The sequence below is a fragment of the Apostichopus japonicus genome, chromosome 10, assembly GCF_037975245.1.
Source record: "Apostichopus japonicus isolate 1M-3 chromosome 10, ASM3797524v1, whole genome shotgun sequence".
In the NCBI taxonomy this organism is placed as follows: Eukaryota; Metazoa; Echinodermata; class Holothuroidea; order Aspidochirotida; family Stichopodidae; genus Apostichopus; species Apostichopus japonicus.
The window spans coordinates 15,882,027-15,896,079 of NC_092570.1; the positions used below are offsets into that span (position 1 = coordinate 15,882,027).

At 37.0% G+C, this 14,053-nt stretch overlaps 1 protein-coding gene across 1 annotated transcript in view; it reads right to left on the bottom strand.

Moving 5' to 3' along the window:
• LOC139974671 (transmembrane protein 164-like) overlaps window positions 1–12,345 on the bottom strand; it is a 29,924-nt gene extending 17,579 nt beyond the window's left edge. The window contains exons 1-4 of the mRNA XM_071981936.1: window positions 12,152–12,345; window positions 9,969–10,623; window positions 7,966–8,082; window positions 6,462–6,543 (exon numbers count right to left, since the gene is read on the bottom strand). Coding sequence (XP_071838037.1) covers window positions 6,462–6,543; window positions 7,966–8,082; window positions 9,969–10,430 — 661 coding nt within the window. The 5' untranslated portion in view covers window positions 10,431–10,623; window positions 12,152–12,345. The remainder of the gene's footprint in view (window positions 1–6,461; window positions 6,544–7,965; window positions 8,083–9,968; window positions 10,624–12,151) is intronic.
• Between the last annotated feature and the right edge of the window lie 1,708 nt (window positions 12,346–14,053).

Consider the following 14,053-nt stretch of genomic DNA (forward strand, 5'->3'; position numbering starts at 1 on the left):
GGTTTCGCCCCTCCCTTGGCAAATTATTCGCTACGCGCCTGTTCGAATTTGTAAAGCAAACAGCAGATATCACATCATATCAGTGAGCATGAAAATGGCGTTAAGGATGAACAGCCTCAAAAACTGTCTATGTGTGTAGTCAAAGGTGAAGGAGCCCAATTTGATTTGGGGAGCTGTTACGACTTGCCCGAAAAATATAACCAACATTTTCGCGTGCTCCGCGCGCGTTCAACATGTTAATGTCAATATCATATAAGCAAGCATCGGTTATTACATCGCATGCCATCATGTACCGTACGGTCACTGAAAGTTGCGCAGTATACCGCGGGATGCTCATATAAACAACGAATTGTCCTATGAAGATGGAGAAAAAGCATGGAGGTCCAATTATGTCAAAACTCTCTTTTACCATAGTAATGGCGAATTAGTCGGCCAAGCTTAGAACTTTATTTCAATTACCAAGGAGATGATTTTTAAACTATTCATTTCCTTTAGCTACATTATTGCAATGTATTTTTCTTTCAGTATAGGTGCCCGAAAAATTCTCAGCATATTGCCCGAATTTTCAGAAAGAAATATTTCGTTAGGCCCCCCCCCCTGCCTCCTTGACCTATGTGTGTAGTGTTCGGTTTCGGAAATATCTGGTATATTTTTCATTTCCTTCAACGAAGTTTTATAATAGCCGTTATAGGAGGTTTCAATATTTGTACACCAATAAATTAACTGTGTCTGAATTTTCGAAATTCGAAATTTCCTGACCAACAATCTTCATCATACTTCCCTCTACTCGTGCAATTTTGACCAGTCTGTTAGGGGTTCAAGGAGGTTTTTCTATATTGGTTGTCCATAGATGAAATTTTTTGCAACATTATGGGTATGTTTTGAAGTGAATTTAATCACGAGAAATGTGAGTTTTGAAATTCTGAACGAAAAATGGGCTTAAAACCTTCAAAAGTGGGGCTGTCGGGTATTGTGGGCCGCGACGTAGAATCACTTACAAAAAGCAATGATCCACAGGAGATGCGATGAGGTCGAATATGTGTGACTGGTGACAATCTTCAAAAAGGTTATGGATGGGAAAAAAAACTATTGGGAAATACTTAGTTCTCAGGCAAAAGTGTATATCTGGTTGGTCATTTTCAAGCCCGAGAAGTGTCATTTCATCTGGGGGGTATCAACACCAGAAATTTTCTTGTGCGCTGCACGCCAACCGATGGTGGCGCTCCGCTTAGATAGTAATTCGCGCCCGTCGGGTTAGAAAATCCTGGATATGCCCCTGCTGACACAGGTGAGAGATTGAGGGGTCAATTAACTACAGTACTGTACATATGTCAGACCAATGTTCTGTGGTAGTGAGATTGCCGTTACCATGCTGTACAGTAAAGTACACATGAAATTATTGTTAGGTACTGTAGGTTACTAGAGGCCATGGCCTACATCTCCCTCCCTTCTCCCCTCTCTTCCCTTCCCCCTCCCTTCTCCCATCTCCTCCCTATCTACTCCCTTCCCCTAAAGTCCCTTCTCCCAACCCTTCTCCCTTTTTTTTCCATTTGCAAAAGCCTGCTTAGATAGTTATATACAATCTACATATGGAGTGAGCTGATTAAAACAGCCAGATGGCTAAAAGTACAAGAACCATTCAAGTGGAAGATTGTCAATGGTTTTGAATACCCACGTAACCCACGTTCAATCTTCACAGTTCACCCTTATAAAAAAGTTTAATCGCATCCATCACCGAGGAAATCACCAGTGCATAATAAAGCAGGACCTCTTAAATCCATGCTTTTTATTATATTCATTGAGCTTTAAATGATAATTGTTAAATGACAATACCCTGTACATGGAGCGTACAGTAAATGCAGATACAGTGTATAATAATACCATGGAGTTGTTATGGAACAACTCCCTGGTAATCAAATAAAAGGAGTTTACCCCTGTTCGACCTCGCAACAGGTCCTACGGGGTAATACACTGTATGTACAGTATATATACTGTATAGCACTGTGCTACACTGAATCTCAATAAAGTCATCTTTTATAGCAACTTAGATGTACAGTATATTGTAATGGATAAATTGTAACTAATGCCTTCCCTTAAGCCTCTGTGAGCCACATTCACTGTATCAAAACAGATGGTTAAATATTTGACATTTTTGAACCAGGGGTTATATCCTGAACTGTGGGCCAAAATAACAGCCTGTTTACACAACTCTGTTCAAAGAAAACCTCAAAATCAGTTTTACAGCTAGGGTTTGCTTGTTCAGCAATATTCAAATAATATTGTACATTGTGTCAATATTACAAAGTTGACACTTTTATGATAATCTATTCTTATTCCAACTATTTATTGGAATGGATGGAATATGATTAAGGCAACTTGCTGTTTATATCCTGCAGAGGAATATAAGTGTGTCAATACCAATTTACTGTATTAAAATCCATACATAATCTGACCCGACCACTTGTAATATTCAGAGAGTGTGCTATACACTTACAAAATCATGTACAACAGCTGTGATATTTCCAGTCTTCTCCTCATGCATACACCACCTTGTATGTGCTTAAAGGTCACTGGTTTATATTGAATCCAAATTTTCAAAAATATAATTATTGCCATGGTCACTGTTACTAGGCTAAATGCATTAGTCCAAAATGTGCAACCGCCAACTATAAAGACTATCAGTTTTGGCTCCAAATTTTATGTCAGTAGGAGTTTGCAAAAATTCAATTGAAGTAATTTGCTTCAAGTTTCAATCCAGACACTGAGGAGAGCTACTGTATATTTGATAATTAATATTTCAGTGGGACAAAAATTCTACAAGTGTGGTAGCAAATTTAGAAGAATTTTTCATTGGTTACTGGCTGTACTGTACATACCATGCCGAAGTATACCTATTATGTACTGTATGTTAGAATTGTTTGGAATATTCTGCTTATTAGTATAGGGGGAAGGGGGCACTGAGCACCTTTGATTTATCCTAGGGGGCTGCAGTACCCCCTAAAAGTATACCCGATTGCACCCTTGTAGTACAGGATGCACCACCCTAAATACCACAGTAATATGAAAGAAAATCAGCCAACAGCTAGAATGGTCTTCCGATTGGTTATTGAGTGACGTTATGTCATTCTGGTACTCATTTATACATTAATGTTTCCCAATTAAAGAATTACAAACAACATGTGCAAAAACAGAGCATTTCTATGACATTTCTACAGCTCAGATGAATACATTCAAAACACCAAAATGTAGCATTGGTTGCTCTGTTTTCTCCCTCACATAGATTACATGTCATCTATGTCGACTCCATCAATGGGTTCTACAAGCTACCGTACTGAATTCGCCACTATATCTGGTGGCATGTGGTGGTTCACAGGATCCTGGCGGAATATAGGATCCAGGTGGCATCCAGGATCCCGGTTGCCTCCAGGATCCTGGTGGCTACTGAATCCTGGTAGCATACAGGATCCTGGTGGCGTACAGGATCCTGGTGACATGCAGGATCCTGGTGGCATCCAGGATCCTGTTGGCATACAGAATCCTGGTGGCATCCAGAATCCTGGTGGCATACAGAATCCTGGTGGCATACAGGATCCTGGTGGCACGCAGGATCCTGGTGGCATCCAGGATCATAGTAGACGATAAAAAGGTACTGTACCAAGATCTTTTACATCAGTCCGAAAACTTACACCAGGAATCATAAAATTATTAAAAAGCTGCAAAAGTTTACCAATTGATGTAAAATATTATAAAACATGTTACCATATATCAAGATATGTTTTTTTCATCTATTTTACTGTAGCTTATAAGTGCATAAAATTTGCAGGATATTTTGTAAGACCATCAAATTTGTTAAGTGGAACATGCCTTTAAAAAATAAAGTTATTTCCACTCTTTTATCACATTACTGACATTGCCAGCTTACTGCAAATGTCACTCATTCTTCCATTGCCATAGAAACAGATACATTCCTTCAAATTTTTGCCAACCTACAAAAAATTCACAAAATTGACAGCAAGTATTTGATGACATTAATAGACTCTGGTCAATTCGATCATGAAATACAGTAGCCCAAAATGATACAATAATGGTAAGGGCTAACATGTAAAGATTGGTAGAACTACAAACTCAATCATGTCTAGCCTTAAATCAGCCTTCTGAAGTTAATAATTAAAACGTTCATGATACAGGTTTGTTACATGCAAAATATGTTCTTCACTGAAGAGATGATTGGTATGAAAAAGGACAATAGCTTCAAGTTGATATTTATTAACATTTTGTGCTATTTTGCATTACAAACACTAACAAGCTGATATGGTAGAACACAAAAGGGTGAAATAGGAAATATAAAAATGCTGAATATACTGTACAGTATTGTGTACGACTTTGTAGTACCGTCAAATTCTTTACATTTATAGTGCACTACGGCAGTGCACTTCAGTATATAAGCAGTATTACACACACAGTGTGTGTATAAAGGCTCAGAATGACCAGTTTCAGATCAGATATCTGATACCAGTGCTACGAAGATGCCAGTGCCAAGATGAAGTACTCATGTATTCTATTTGTACTCCTATGCACACCAAAGGAAATTCTAGTTGTACACTTACTTTGTACTCAGGCATTTTCGAAAATTATGGTACATATACCAGTGTAAGAGTACTGTAAGACCTTATTATCCCACATGCATAAAGCATTGTACTCTGCTTGCACTCCTCTGCACAGTGGGGGAAATTCTAGTTGTACCCTTACTTGTGAACAGGCAATTTTTTAAAATTGATCGTAGATACCAGTATAAGATTATGTACCCGTACTGGCACTTGAATAGAGCCTTGTACTCCATTGGACTCCTACTAACGAAGTGGAGAATTCTAATTGTACAAGTTTACTCAGTCATTTTCAAAATTTATCGTAGGTACCATTGTGTAAGATTAAGTACACGCACTGGCACTTGAATAGAGCCTTGTACTCCATTTTAATCCTACTCCAACGTGGATAATTCTAATTGTAATTGTTCTATTGTACTCATCTTGCACATAAAGATGCTAATTACTCTGGGGATATATTAGTCTCTAAATTTTCTGTAGCTAGCAGCTGTTGTAGGTTCGGAAGTTGATCTCTTATGGTTAGGGTGTCGACTTCAACTGCTATGCATCTTTGCACTCTCATACTGTACATCAGTTTTGCTAACTTTTCACAGCATTTTGCGATGCGATACTGGCTAAAATATTCCCCGTCGCTACAATTTACTGAACATGTAAGTACATAGCGTGAGCAGTGACTCAATGTCTATAGCTCAGTTACTACATTATTACAGTATATCGTCCTATTGTTTCATCGATTGGCACAATAAGTGCGATCATATTGCAAAACTCAACTCTGTCTATACAGGCATCCTTGCCCTTTGTGCCCACAATCATAAAAATGATAATGGTTTCTAAGTGCTCCAGAGTTTTAGTATCAATAGATGCATGTATACTGCATAATTTAAACAAGCTTATTTTATAGGGCATCTAAAAAGTACCAGCATTTTCTTTAACGTGACATTGAAAATCGAATATATTAGGTCGTATTAAAGATCAATTGTCAATTCTCAATCAAAGAAAAAAAGGGTTTTACCAAAATCTTTTTTGTTGCTGGTTGGGACGCTTTGCATTAGCATTAAGGATGTTTTCACACAAAGAATTTAAATGATTCCAGAAATCTGGAAACATTTTCAATGAACAGTATATAGAGCACACAAATTCTAGGACAGTCACCATGTAATAACTTTGATATTGCTTATTGCGCAGAATTTTGTTGACTTTACATAGTGAACTAAAGGCAGACAAACAACAATACAGGTTTGCAGTTTTTATTTGATTACACTACTGTAAAGGGGCATTTACACGACTCAACAAAATCGTCTGCGTTTTTTTTGTAGCTGACTTGTCGTGTACGATTTTGTCGGTACGTGTGAATGGCTTTTCCTCTTGTCATGAGGAATTATCGTTCACAACAAAGTCGTCCACGATTTCTTGTAAAATCGCACAAGACTTGATCGCATCGTGTAAATGGAATCTTGCTCAACATCTGTCCCGCGCAACAAGATTTTGAGTTGTCGTGCAAAGTTGAGCACTGTTCAACTTTTGTCGCGATTTTCACTGGATGGTTTAGCGACCAGTGACAACAAAATGGCTGAATTTAGCGACTCAAGGACGTGAAGAAATGTGCGATAAAAGACGATGGGCTGCAAAGGAGGTAGGAATTTTCGTAACTCTTATTAAGACTACGTGGGACCAAGATATGCAATTTTGAGGTTGGCGGTACAATATCGTTTAAGGTTGTACATCACTGGTGACCCATTAATTGACTTTTTTACACTATTTTATAATTTTTAGATAATACTGATGACCTGTAAACAATTCCACTAGTGTTCAGACTTGATGTTAATCTAGATGAACATCAGTGAATGATGTACTTACCACCAATTTTCATGAGATATGGAGGGATAACAAAGTATATCAAAATGTGCTGCAACCAGTACACCATCGTTTCACAAGGAAGCTGTAAAAAATATGGAAATAAATAGAATTTGATGTTTTTTTATTCTACCTAATACTCTACAAATAAATTACGCCTAAAACGTCACAAGACACAGGAATTCAATTATAGTTTTAAGTGTTACGTCTACTTTACTACAGCGCAGTGTGATGGATGGTCCTTGAAACTTTAGCACTCTTAATTAAAATGTTAACTCAAAACGACAGGTGCATCAATTAGATTCTGGAAAGTCCCTGTACTTCTACGTCAAGTAATGAATAATTTGAAGAAAAATAAATACCCAGATACAGTATATGCAATATTTTCCCTCTTTTGGAAAATGTGCTGTTCTGTTTACGGAGCAATTACTTAGGAATTTCTACGTGAAAGTGACTATACATACAGTAATGGCAGTCCAGTAATTCTCAATAGCTATGAAGCAATTAATTTTCCTTAAATCTTAAATTTGGTTAGAATACTGTGTGATGTATTATATATACAGTGGAAGGTCCGGGTTCCAATCATGCTGGAGGCTGGAAGTTTTTTCAACCCACTACGATTTCAATTATATACATACATATATATATATACATATATATGTATATATATATATATATATATATATATATGTATATATATATATATATATATATACATATATATATATATATATATAGGCCTATATATATATATATATGTATATATATATATATATATACATATATATATATATATATATATATATATAGGCCTATATATATATATATATATATGTATATATAGAGAGAGAGAGAGGTACGGTACTGCGTATCATACAGTATAGCTCACATAATGTTTACCAAACAGATGATTCATGGCTGTTACTTTTCCTTTCAAAGCTCATTTCTCCTATTGTTTTATTTCGCAGTACTTACTGGTTGAATGATGTAGGTTTAAGAAGCACTGACAGAACTTCAATGCAATGAAACTTAACATCTATTATTCTACAGCAGGTTTTATAGGTTCGAGGCATTGCTGACCTTTAACCTATTGCAAGTTAGGCGTTTCATCCATGAATCTGTCCACAGTACTATTGAAAACTTGAGTCTTGTACACAAGTGTACATAGTACAGTAGTCTGTTAAACAATACCAGGATTTAATGAAGGGCATCTCTACCCAATATCAGAGCGGGACAAACCTTCTTGGCACCAACAGCTTTAAATATATCATAGGTGATGCCCTTTTATTCCCTGAAGATCCCTGAAGATTGGGGTAATGAAAACATTAATGTGACTTCTAATTACTGTAATTAGATTTGACCATACGGTAGCAATGTACAGTACTGTACAACTAATACACAAGCTCCTTCAAGTTCAAAATCCAGAAAGGACACAGGAACTTACTCTGTTTACTTGTTCAATTTTTATTATATTTTCATGATATAATATTTTACTAGGTTTGCTTACCAGTCTGGTATTTAACACTGGAAGGACTAGAGCAAGAAAAGGTCCATGTAAAGCCACCATTTGCATCCTGAAAACAACTGCGACTGTTTTACTAGGAGGTGCGGCTAGTAGATAAATCTGAAACAAGAGAACATATAGACCTGTAGAGCTTTCAAAACAACATAATAAAACTAATTATTTACATCAAATGGCTGATAAATCCTTCTCATGATTCAAAAATTGGTTTCTGAAAAAAGGCAGGAATTCTAATCTGACTATACATGTACACACGCATACATGCATTAATACAGTACTATGTTCAACATGAATATGCACTTCATCCACACATCTAATCTTCTATTCATTTCTTACAGTACAGGTCATTAGCCTGAACAGCTTGGATAAATATTCACACAGTAATTAAATTCAAGGAAATGAGAATTACTGCACGTACACCAAAGATTTCATATATGTTGCAAGCTATAGTACATATACAGTAGAGTGCTCTTGAAGATTCCTATTATACAATAACTATACTGTAATAGTAATACTGGATGCAGCCATTAAAGCAGCTGAAACTGAGGTCAAAGTTCACTCACTTGTACTGTACATATTTTGTACATCTCGTGTCAAGATGAGGAAATAGATTACTATTTTGTTTGTTATACATGTATTCAGTTACTGAATTTAACTACACATCATTAGGTATTGTACAGTATATGCTGTATGTACAAATTATTGTCTGGGCTCTGATGAGGGAAGGGAGAGGATGGGGATCTGGTGGGGGGAGAAGGGAGGAGGGAACTTGGGTAAATAGTGACAGTAAAATGTGCACATATTCATCCAAATACCTTTAGTACTGTAAGGGAACATATCTGGTTCCTATTGCACGTACCATACCATATGTTGGTAAAGGTTTGCATAAAGTTGATCTCTACGGAACACACTAATGTAAATGACCTCTTGCAATAAGTACTGTAGAACAGCTGCTAATTTACAGCTGTGTGACATATGTATTCCTGAACTGCTGTACAGACTGCCAGGTAATGTACAGTAACCTTTGGATGTTTAGGAATTTATTTTGAAGTATTTAACTATATAAATATACTGTATATTTTCATTCTGTCACAGTCATGTATGGTGAAAGTTTTTTTTTTTTTTTTTTGTGTTGTACAGGACTATAAGCAACAGCACAGCACTGTATTATGCACACAAAGTCCTAGGCTTCTAGGATAAGCATGCAGTTACTATGCACACAAAGTACTACTGAAGGCTTCTAGGATGAGCATGCAGTATATAGATAAAGCTTATAGGCCAACTCTACCAGACAGACCTAATGAACACAGTAGGCTAGTACTGTATGTAGTGTGTTGTTTTGTGTTCTTAGTGAATAAAAACCAAGTCCTGCAACATCGAAAAAGTGAAAATTTATGATCCATGAAAATAATCACTTTTAAGATTTTACTGAAGACAGACTTTTGGAGCTAAATAAAACTGCAGCTCATGTGTATCAATGCTACAAAATGCATGTACTTATTACATTGGAATGAGTTTGTTGAGTTTTATTTAAAATACAGTGTTTACGAAGCAACAAGTCAATGCTTTGTGGAGTTTGCTAGCCTGAGTTACCATTTTTGGACTTTCTAGCATATGCAGCATATATATATGTGGTCAATACTGCTGACCAATTTGAGTTCCACATATTTTGACTTCACCATATTTGCTGACACAACCATCCTCTATTTAAAATAAAAACAGTCATTGCATAACTAGTGTTCACGTAATATTAGTAGATGTACGGTACATATAACACATCAAACATATTTATAATAATCTCATAACTCAAACGATCAATAACCGAGAAACCATTGTACATTAAGTTGGAAGAAAGCAATTTAATTACTAAGGACATTCGATTCGCTCGGCAACATTTTAGATTACTCGTTTAAATAAACCGTTTTCACTGCACACACAGCACACTGTACCTACACTGTAGATCTACTGACTAGAAACTCTTCACTCACCTGAACAATTGAGAGCATGTGGCAAGGGTTTAGAATGTAGATAATCGTTCTAGATGCAAACTTGAGTCCAATTTCGACCCCCAGTGTCAGACAGAGAAGGACCAGAAGCACCTTCTTCATCGGTCTCTCTGCGCCCCCACTGTCATGTTCGGTATGGGAAGGCACTTTTAGATGAGGCCAAGTAATAGCCATCTCAAGCAAGGCGATAAATGCAATCAATAGCGTTTCCAGTAACCTCTGTACTGGAGGGAGAAACTGGACGCATGCCGGTCCACCATTTCCTTCCAAGTTTGGGTCCACCCCTCCGCAGACCCAGTCCAACGACTGTTGAATTTCCTCCAGCAGCATGATGTACGGGTCTCGGTGAAGGTGGTTGACGCAGGTGAGGGAGAGTCCCAATATATCTGATTCAGTCGACACTGCAAAGTCAGTGAGGTTTGACGTAGAACAAACGAGATGCATCAGAAGAAATAGAAATGGTCACAGCCAAGAAGAAACCTGTGACCATGGTTTTATCGTTAAGTACTGTTTTCGCTGGACCGATCAAGTTTTTGCTGTTGTTTCGCCGGTTTCCGTGGCAATCAAAGAGTCCAAGGCTACCAAATACAGACTGATCTTCCATGATAGTAACCCATATTTGTAGCCGGCTAGGAATCTGGAAGTCAAAAGGTAATATAATCAAATTTTACTTTCCAGTAAAGCTCTTTGAGTTTAGAGTTGGAGATACATATAATCTCTAGTAAGAACAATATAACGATTTTTCAAAGAGTAGGAATACTAGATGTCATTGTCTTCAGTAACAATATCTAGACTGAAGATTTCATCAGAAATTCTTTTCTCCGAGAGTTGTGAATGAATGGAATGATTTGAGTTGGTTGTCCTTTCAAAAAGTGTCAATGGTGTAAGCATGCAAATGAATGATTATTCGAAGGATAGAAATATTGTGAACAGGACTTGAGGTTTTTCTGTTTAAATATTTTTTCATTGGGTCCTTGATGGGGACTTACTGTATATGTCTTTCATGATCCTGCTTTCTCCCACTACCAACACTAAACTAACACTTTCAGAGTTGAACTACATCACATTAATGTAGTCAGAATGCACATGTCCATATATATAGCTACGGTATTCCATGAGTTTGAGGAAATATTTCTGTTGTACAACCTTAGCAAATAATATGCAATGTATTACTGTACTGTACAAAGAAACTATCAGAACGGTTGGAATGGTGGAATAGAAATGGGGGAACTTGAGGAATTATTGTACTAAAGAATATTCAGGGAGAGTTAAGGCAAAATCTATCCTACTGTACTCTTATGCCACTGTATGATGGTGTACAGTCCAGTGTCCCAATAATTTGTGTAGGCCTATGGTGTTTTACATATATGAAGCTGCACTGATGGAGGGATACTTTAGTTGCAATGTTCATAAGTCAAATTGTGACCACATTTTCAATTGCAATTTTTGTCTGAACAGAAATGGCCACCATATATGAAATAATATATCATATATGAAACAAGGACACATAAGGTCTGTAATTGAGGCTCTTTCTTGAATTGTTTCACCAATTTAGCAGAATTATACAATAAAGTACAATGCATGAGTGAAGTTAGGGCAATTTATCCTTGAATTTGATTTGAGCAGTTTGACTGCCAGCCTATACAAGTTTATTACAAGTATAATTCTTTGTATCTCTGACGGAATCTTGTGAAACCATCGATGAAATCACATATATCTGGCAGATACAACTAATTATACAACTGAGGAAGTCAGCAAGTTCGTTATCACCGCTATTCTTTAAAGGAACATTTATGCCCTTACTGTAGGCCTTACTGTAGTGAATAACAACCTTGTCATACCATATTACACAACCTGATAGTAGCAAATACCGTCATATTATGCAATGTGATACTGTGTCAATACAGTTGGATTGGTGGAACTGAAATGGGGAAATCTGTTGAATTCCTAAAGCATATTTCGTGGAAAATTTTGGAGAAATATATCCTATAAGTATCCTATTATTATTATGCTTTAGGTCAAATTGCACAGAATGATAACTGTCTGGTCAGGTTCTGCTAATTAGACGCATGCTATACTGCAGTACAAGTAAGGCTCAGTATGTCTACTCTCTAGTATAAACTTATCCTACACTACATGACGAAGATATACCAATAAATACATACCTTCGTACATTCAGCTGATCAAAACTTTCTTCCAGGGGCCAAAATTATCTTTATTGGTTATGCATTAAGCTTCAATTGTCAAAGCTCGATGTATCGCCAGTCACGACTTTGTAACTCAACACGTCCGTAGTGCTTTGTGCTTGCCTATATACTACTAAACAAAGTAGGATATACTGTACACACAGGGCAGAATATACGTGCAGAGCTTTGTTTTTGGGATAATCAGCTGATCAGCTGACATACAATAGTGTGCCAGGTCGAGGTGAACGGGCAAGGAACACAGAACAGCTATTTGTACATGTGAACTCCCTCAAGATAACACTTACCCCAAATTATCTACCAGGGGAGGAAAGTTGGAGGGGCGTATTAAAGGTTTTGCCAGAACGAGTACATTAACCAGAAAGAGTCTGTTTGTGAGCATGCCAAGAACCTTTGCCATGTTTATATATAAATAGAACCAGAAAAAATAAAAGAGCCCTTTTTTGTAAATATTAAAAAATACAAGCACAATATATTAATATTTGTTTGAGTCATGCTAATTAAGTTGTGAGACTATGCATTTTCCCGTTCGAGACGAGAGCAGCCTCATCGAAAATGACTAAAGACAGCTAATTAAGGTAAGTTCTGACTCGCTGCATTATTTTACCCGAGGACGAACTGTCAGTCCGGTCACTGATGATCTGACGTTGACAATGGTCATAGGGTGACTTATGCCAATAACTTCAGGCGCATAAAGTTAGTAGCTGGTTGAACTGAGTTTCTTCATATTTCAATCCCCCACACATCCCTTCCCCAACCGATCCTAAAATACCTCAAAGAATGATGTCAAAACCATTACACATTCAATTCGAAACCAAGACCAGACACTTACAAAATTTAAATAAATCTATTAGATCAGTATTACATGACATTTTGAAAGTTCCCTAAATAAAGAAACCTGAATCATTGTCTCATAACTTAAGCACAGTGCAATACAAACAATATCAGGAAAACACAAAAGTTCACGGCTTTTTCACATTTAAACCCTACAGTGGTGAAATGTATGGTAAAAATGAGGGCGCTACGTAAGAACGTAAATTGACAAATCAGTCATTCAGAACATCGACAAACTTGCCGTTGGTGAGGTGGTTGTCCCCCTTGGTATTCGTCACAGTAAATGCATGAAAACTTACAGGGTGTAAAATAAATATATTTAATTGTATTAGTCATTCCTGCTGACTTAAGACAAAGTTTTTCGTAAACAGGTTATTTCATCATCCTTTCACTACCGTTTTGAGTCAATTATTTCAAAGAATTGTCTATATAATAGCAAACAAACGACTATAAATTTCTTCAAATAAAACATTCTTTGGAACCCAAGCTCATCAGCTATAAATTCAAATGTGGCGGTAAAAGTGCACATACACCCCACCTCCTAATCACCAACCTTCTGCCCTCCATGAATGCAGTGTTGCCTTATTTGTATTCATATTTCAACCATTATTCGACTGAGTCACGTTGTTCCACTTAAGTCGCTTGAAATTCATACTACCACGGATCGCTGATTTATCCGTCGGCGTATACATCATATATACAATACCCCGATAAATACGTTGATCGGAAAAGATAATTTCAAGAGAAATTTAAACTCCAGTATTCGAGTTAAATATTTTAGATAATGTTGAGAAGCCAATTGTGTGCCCAGTAATCCATGGGCCACAACACTGAAGGATGCTATTCCGTTATATTGAAACGTATCAGACTGAACAGGCCCAAATGACTGTACATTAACCTCCCAAAGTATATATCAAGCCCAATTTCATGATATTCGTTGGCATAGGCTTGCATGGGACCTAATAATGCGGTTTTAGAAAAATCGTCTCGCTTGGACGCAGACAATTTGACCGAGGGACGCATGCGACA